This window comes from Drosophila eugracilis, unplaced genomic scaffold (genome assembly GCF_018153835.1).
Source record: "Drosophila eugracilis isolate 14026-0451.02 unplaced genomic scaffold, ASM1815383v1 contig_106, whole genome shotgun sequence".
Taxonomy (NCBI): Eukaryota; Metazoa; Arthropoda; class Insecta; order Diptera; family Drosophilidae; genus Drosophila; species Drosophila eugracilis.
In genome coordinates, this window is record NW_024571831.1 from 231,259 (window position 1) to 238,778 (window position 7,520).

Genomic DNA, 7,520 nt, shown 5'->3' on the forward strand with positions numbered 1-7,520 from the left:
AACAAATTCACGAGTGATAAATTTAATTTGCATACTACATCTCCCTCCTTTTGAAAAATAACGTAATATTATGTAGTTATTTTCAATATTATATAATATGTATTTAAATTTATAATATGATAGTAAACATTTTTCCTGTTTTTTTTTTTTGTTTTTAACATATTTTTAAATGTAAATATTATTATTAGAATCCAAAAATTTATATTGATACCGAATTTTCTTTTTTGTGTTTTTTATATAAATTATATCTTATTTGCCGTATTAATTCCAAGCATAGCCATACGTATTTATATTAGAAATGGGCTTTATGAATTATTATATAAAATTTTTGTAGAAATTGTTCATAAAATTAAAACTAACGAAACTTTATCTACTGTTTGTTTTTACTAATGTTATTTTTTTTTTGCGTATTGCTTCTGTTTTATTTACGGTCTGCTGATAATATGTTATATAATATGTAGCTGTGTGTGTCTATATTTTTTTTGTTGTATTTGCTTAGAGTCTTCTAGTGTCCGTAATGAACGTCTTCATTGGATGCACTTAGAATACAATCTTCAAATATAGCTTTTGAGGCAGTTTTTGTAAATTTATTTGCAATTGAAAACTAAATATTTTGCTAGATCACTGCATATTCATTACCATTCTCAGATTTCGGTAGTGGACCAATAGTGTCAACTATCACTCTGTCGAAAGCACTAATAGGAATGTCAGTTTTGTTTAAAGGAGTATTACATTAAATCTTTTTTTTTTTTTTTTTGTTTTTGGATTACATTGAAAATTGTCAAGTTTGATAGTAGTGTTTTTATTTTTGCACTTTCACTGGTCCTGTCACGGTCGCCATGTAATAATGTAATGTCATATTGTCTGGCGACCACGACAGGACTGTTATGGTCGCCAAGTAATTATTCGAGTGAAAAAACGTCGTGTTCCGTTTGACTATATTTTTTTTGAAAACGTCAGCAATTTATCTTGACCCAATGGGCGATGTGGAAATCGTAGTTTCTTCTTGGAATTTAGTAAGTAAGAATAAAGGTAAGGAATTTAGGTTAATACAAAGGCTCGACTTCAATGCAGCAACTCGAAGTTAGAGATAATTGATTTACCGGAACTAGGGATTTTATAAATTAGATCTGATTGTACTGCTCGAAAAGATAATGATATCTTGGTAGCTCATGACAGTATTCAGTTAGAAGATCAAGGGACACTGGCGTTGTCACACATAGGAGAGATGAGCAAGACACCTGAAGTTATTTGGAATCCGTTAGGCACACCTTTAGTTAACCACACAGCAAATATTAAAAACTGCATAAACTAAAGTTACATGAATTAGATTTTATCATGGTACTGGTCATACTTCGTTAATGGTAACTGTTGTCATAAAAAAATATTGGCCATATATTTTATAAGAAAAATAAACATACGAAGGCAATTGCAAGCCATAGATATTGTTGCGAGCGGAGTATATAATTTTAATTATATTTTAATTACATGAATACATACATTGTATATGCCCATACAAACTAACACATTCCTTCTCAAGAGTCCAGCCAACGAGCCGGACCTAAAATGCTGATCATGCATTCCCACGGAGACGACTGGCTCTTACACCAGCTAACACCAGCCGTCTCGTGGTATATATAAACATAAGACAAACATGCCAATGCATGCATATACTCCTATCACTGCTCACTTCAGCTTTTAGCATTTAAGAAGAAATTATTGCGAATAAAAGTTTAGTCTGAAATACCACTCACAACGACAACGTATTATGATTTCTCACAATATTACATGGCGACCGTGACAGGACAAGTGAAAGTGCGAAAAAGTGCAAAATTAAAAACACTTCATACACGAAACATTTAAAAATAAAGAATCATTACAAAATTATTTCTAAATCAAAAATTATATCCAGAAAAAAAACCGAATATTAATGTGATCCATAAAGAACCATAAGAATGAAATAAAATCAATAGAAAATTAATAATAATAAAAGGAACAAGAAGAACCATTTACAACGCATGGTAGGCAGGACCGCCCACTATGCCAACGATCTGGGATTCAAAAGAGGAGTACTAGTACGGCAAGCAATATCCGCTGGCTGTACGCCGTTGGAAAGGTATGGATGGTACACCCGTACCACGAAACGACAAATCCTCACTTCAAGAGGCACTGGAGGCGAAGCCGAAGGATGGACCAAGACCTTTAACTATTGTCGAATATAAAGCATGACAAGACTGTCATGGTCGCCAAGTAAGCACAATGTTGACATATGTACAGTGTGTATTCGATACGATAATATGTGCATACTACGCTTCTAGGATTGACTCCAACTCAGCGCTACAACGAAAAAAAGATGCACCTTTGCTTGAATTGCCTACGGAAGGGACGCAGCTTACGGCAATGCAGATCTGCCAGCTGTAGGAACTGCCACCAGAAGCATCATACTCTTTTGCATATCCAATCGAATCTCATTCCAACCCTTCCGCAGCCTGGTCCTAAAAAGCCGCCACATAGTTCATCTTTAGTTTCTATAGCCTTGCCCAAACCACCATCTGTAGCTTCATCGCCAAATAATGCCGATTACGTGTTGCTTGCCACCACAATAGTTTATTTAAAAAACCGCTCTGGCGTATTCGTGCCTTGCCGGGCCTTACTCGACTCGGCCTCTCAAATCAACTTCGTCACCTCTCGTTTCCAAATCAACTGCAACTCCAAATCCATCGCTCAATCATCTCCATATCAGGGATAAGCGAGTCCTCGCTAGCATTGGATGAGTCGGATAACATTTTCTCACAATCTGCTAATGCCAAGTATGTATGCATGTCGCTTGAAGCTGCCATTACCCGGTCAATCACCGATTATCACCCACAGTTCGACCTTAACCCATCTGAGTGGAAAATACTGTGGAAATCCCGAGCCCGCCGACCCTCTCTTCTACAAAAGTCAGCGAATTGACTTGATTATTGGAGCAAGTAAATTCTTCGAGCTGCTTTGTATTGGACAATTTCGATTAGGAAACCATTTACCCACCCTGCAGAAAACCAGACTTGGCCTATACGCGCTCAGCTTCAGCACTCAGTCTGAGCCTGAGTCAATTTCTGACAAATTAAAGATAAGTGTCCCAGATACTATAACAACCATTTCGAAGGAGGATGCTCTAGGCGAGAAACTATTTCAACCGCAACCTTCCCACGTACGTTTTAAGGCACTCGAGGTTACATTTGGTTGAGATACCCTGTCGGACCCTGTACCCAGACTGCAACCAAGCGCAGCATTCTTTCGGCAATATCCACTTGGATTAATAGCCCTGATCATCCCCCAAGCTAAAGATTTTTAAGCAGCTCCTATGGAAGGATAAGCTTGACTGGGATGAATCCCTACCGCAATCTTTGCACTCGTCTTGGTTGGAGCACATGTCACAGATCACAACAGCTGATTGCTTAAAATTTCCTCGCCTTGTTTTAATGAATAACATGGACTTCGTATTGCCTGCTGGATTTGGCTGTACATCCACTTCCTCCTCCTCGTTGGCAGTGCTGGCGGTGGCAGGTGGAACCAGAAGTACTGGAATAGGCGGCGGCCCCAATATATCCTCATTATAATCGTCGTCGTCATTTTCATCTTTACCTTCGTCGAGAACCCGCTCTTCTGGCCAGCTTTCAAGTGGAAGAATCGGACATGGCCATGCTAAGCTAGGCAGCATCGTCCCCATCAAGGAGGACAACTTACCCCCCTTTGCGGTGGCGCCTCGGCAGGGTGGAGACCACTGTCTCCGGAAATGACGGCGTCGATCGAGTTGCGGTGATCCGCACGGAAATTAGCTGTCCTACCCTTCGAAACCACTTCGCTTGGAAGTATGGCTCTTCCAACGGGGGGAGTTTGTCGGGAGCAGTAATCTAGCTAATACCAGAATTATGGCTTACAATTTGTTCAGCATCACTGTATGCTGAATTATCTCTTTTATCTATGAGACAAGCCGAGATAAGCGCTCGCGAGTCGCCGATTGCTCGGCTCGCCCCATCGTTCTCTATCGTTGTCAACACGGAGTCGCAGCTCTGCAATTTTTTGTATAATTATTAGTTGTAAAACATATCTAGAAACAGGTGGCATAAATTAATTATTATGTTCCTCAATCAAGTTGAACAAGAAAGAAACAATGAAATATACTGAACACTTTACATTCGAAAGATCAGAGTTAGAAAAACAATTTTATTATATTAATCATAAATGAATAAAAGTTTTATGTGAAATAAAAAATATTATTTTTTTCTTTTTGGGAATAAGGGATGGGAATTATATTCCGAGTCGCATACACACGCATAGCGTGCATCCTTGTAAAATGACTTTTTAATCGAGCTGAGATAACACTTATGTGACAGATTAATGAATTTTAAATCTGCACTAGAAATGGCTTTTCCTTACTTCTCGTATGCAGTCGCATGTACATTTAATTTCTTGCTTAATAATAACTCTATGCCAGATCTTGGTTCAGTACTGAGCTATACTTGTAACGTTCAACGTTACACATTTGATACATAAAAGTTTAGAAAAACTGGGTATGCGCAGCTCTGAAGGTCATTGAAGCTTGCTGACTTGAAAAACTATATATGGTCCATGGTTGTGCCTGGCAACAACAAACGAAAAATTACGATTTGGTTATACATTCAAACAGGTTGGGTATCTCGGTTCAAGATGGACTTACCCAAAAAAAGTGAAGTGTAAGTATGTGAGTAATTGTGGATAAAAGACTTTAATTTGTAACCTTTTTACTTCCTTGTGTACTCCCTCAAATTCCGGCTTGAAATGTAATTGACGCAGCGGGGGCTTGTTGCGTTGTGGGATTGTCAGAAAAACAATAACCTTCCTTTTTTTATTCGGGGCCAAAGGGAGCAATCTTGGTATTATACGAATTTCTTTATATATAGCTCATACAAAAGCTTTTAAGTCTTAAAATATCCAATCATCATATCTTATTAATATTTCCTTTTATAGGGAAATTTACTCGTCCAATGATACTGAAAAAAAAAAATTTGATAATAAGGAATGGTGGGAAATGAATGATTATTGCGATGATAGATTTTATACGGATATTCTGTCTGCATTACCATTAAGTAACTGTGAAAATGGAGTTGTCCTTTACATATTTAATGATAAATCTTTTCCGTCTGCTATGAGTTTTTTAGAGAAAACTGGGTATGTATATCTTCATATTTCTTTTTTTCGTTTTAATTAAATTAAATATTTATAAGGATTATTGGACTATATACAACATTTGTATATGTGGTTTCCAGGGTTATTCGATCCATTATTGCCAACAATCACAGACGTATTATGTTTGAGGATTTACCATATGTCGATCGAGTATTAAAATTATGCAACGATATATATTTGGTTCGTGAAACTCAGGAGTACCGTCTTGAAGAGGACTTATATGGGAAGCTTATTTTTCTGTATCGATCACCAGAAACGCTTATAAAATGGACACGACTTAAGGAAGGTTTTTCAGATGATTTGTCTAGTTTACAGACTAGCTTCCAATGAGGTGAGCCTCCAGCATACGGTATTAGTAGAAACCGTGGAAATTAAAACTTTATACGGTAAAATTATGGTGTTTGACAGAATGCGGATACATTAACTACGTAATTTTTTGGTTATAAAGTTAATATATAATAATAATATATTGTTTACAAAAACTCAAAAACTCTTACTTAATCCTGTAATAATTTACGTTGTTCGGCCTGGGTGTTGCAGAGATGTGAGGGGAGTGCACGCGAAAATATCCAGCTGCACCTCGTCGGCTCTTGGGGTGGTGGTCTTGGCCTCGTACATTTGGCCTTCAGCCATTCCTTTAAAAACGAATTGCGTGCTTCGCCAAAAAATTTGGGGAGTGACCCTCACTAGACTCAGACAAACGGTCATATTTCACTCAGATCCTCAGATGTTCCGAGGAATAAAGATCGCCCTCCCTGCCTTGGCTATTCGGAACCGAGTGGTGTCATGATTTTCGAAAGGCCCCTTTGCTGATAAAGAAAAAGCCCTAACAGGAAAGTCATTCTAGGTGAGGCAATATTCAGCAGATTCAAAAAAGTATATATTGATATATTTATATATATAAAAATACAATTACATTTGGCAAGACAGCTTTTGCTGTACGCTCCTTAGTCATCGAAATTAAGGAAAGAACAAAATTAACTTGAAACAATGCTTGAACCAACTCTAATGCATCGCCGTTAGGGGCGGGACAGTGGGACGAGTTATACTGGCAGTTGAATTAATTAACCTTTTAATTTATTCCTAATATTAATCAACTAAAATGTGCTTCAACCTTAAACATAAACCGCATGTACACTCTATGGGGAATCCACCGACGAAAGCCCTTCCGAAGATAATGCCGCCAACCTGTGGAGTCAAAAAAGTACAGGGCCCACTGTATATTGTTCGCTTCCTACTCACGCACTACCGTACACTTCATACGTAGATGTCTCAGAGATAGGAGGGATGTAATACCAATTCGATCCGAAATAATTAAATTCGGTATCATTGAATTGAAAATGAATCTCCCCAGATACAAGTGAAGAGTCTACAGAAATAAAAAAATTCCACCCCCGGATCCAAGATATCTTTCAAGCTTGTATGTTTAAATCGGCTCGTAAAAATTGCGGAGTTAAGAATTTTCGAAACTAGCCATGTTTCGGTAAAAACAATAATTTGGAATGCAAAAGAAAGACTCAGAAAACAAAGTAGGAAGCATAGTACGCAATTCCCTCGTTTTCTGATAGAAAAGAAAAAGAGACGATGTTATTTTTTTTGCAGGGAGTTGCTCAGTGTGTTTAACCTGTGAGAATTTTATCGCCACAGGTCGGCTAATTTTCTTTTTTATATTCCCCGGTCGATGTTCTTGGAGGAAAATGTGATCCAGCCAGAACTTGGTTGAACACATTTTGTCCGAGGGGACTTGTATCTTAAATGACGATATTTTTCTGTTATATTTATATTTAAATTTAGTAATATCATCTATCTTTATGTCGGCTTTCGATCTGGCTTGTATATAAGCCAATACATCTGATTCAGACGTAGCAGGTCTATTCCTGCGCTGCCGGTGCAAGCCAGTGGTCCGGCCACGGAATTCCCATGCAGTGTATCGGGCGGGTTGTTGTTAATGCGAATTGGCTATAGGGGCCAATGACCTTAAAGGGGACGGACTATCCGTCGATTTCATACCCTCATGACCAGTAAATTCGGATGCCGAATTTCTCGTCATCACCGGAGTCGTGGCCATAGGCGCGTACTTAACAGCTGCGACGAAACTTGAGTGTTCTGTTGGTAAGAAGTGGGGTACTGATGATGTGCGGCACCCATGAATTTGATTTTTTACGCTTTGGGAAATAATATCGTTGAATTTTGAAGAATATAATCGTAATATAATATGATATGCACTCTTAGCATACCCCCTCTTAGATCCAGTCAGCATGGTTTCACACTGTGTTTGATGAATTCTACATGGCGACCGTGACACCATG

General features: G+C 38.1%; 1 protein-coding gene across 2 annotated transcripts; it reads left to right on the forward strand.

Moving 5' to 3' along the window:
- Positions 1 to 207: 207 nt before the first annotated feature.
- Positions 208 to 4,194, forward strand: LOC108113042. 2 transcript variants are annotated; one of them, XR_005993644.1, is made up of 3 exons: positions 208 to 2,250; positions 2,319 to 2,810; positions 2,872 to 4,194. XR_005993644.1 is itself a non-coding variant. In XM_041817761.1 (2 exons), the coding sequence occupies exons 1-2, from the start codon at positions 2,226 to 2,228 to the stop codon at positions 2,747 to 2,749; spliced, it is 456 nt and encodes a 151-aa protein (XP_041673695.1). In that variant the 5' UTR covers positions 208 to 2,225; the 3' UTR covers positions 2,750 to 4,194. The 2 variants fall into 2 exon arrangements, 1 of the variants encoding a protein (XP_041673695.1); XM_041817761.1 differs by having other exon boundaries at positions 2,319 to 4,194.
- Positions 4,195 to 7,520: the final 3,326 nt, after the last annotated feature.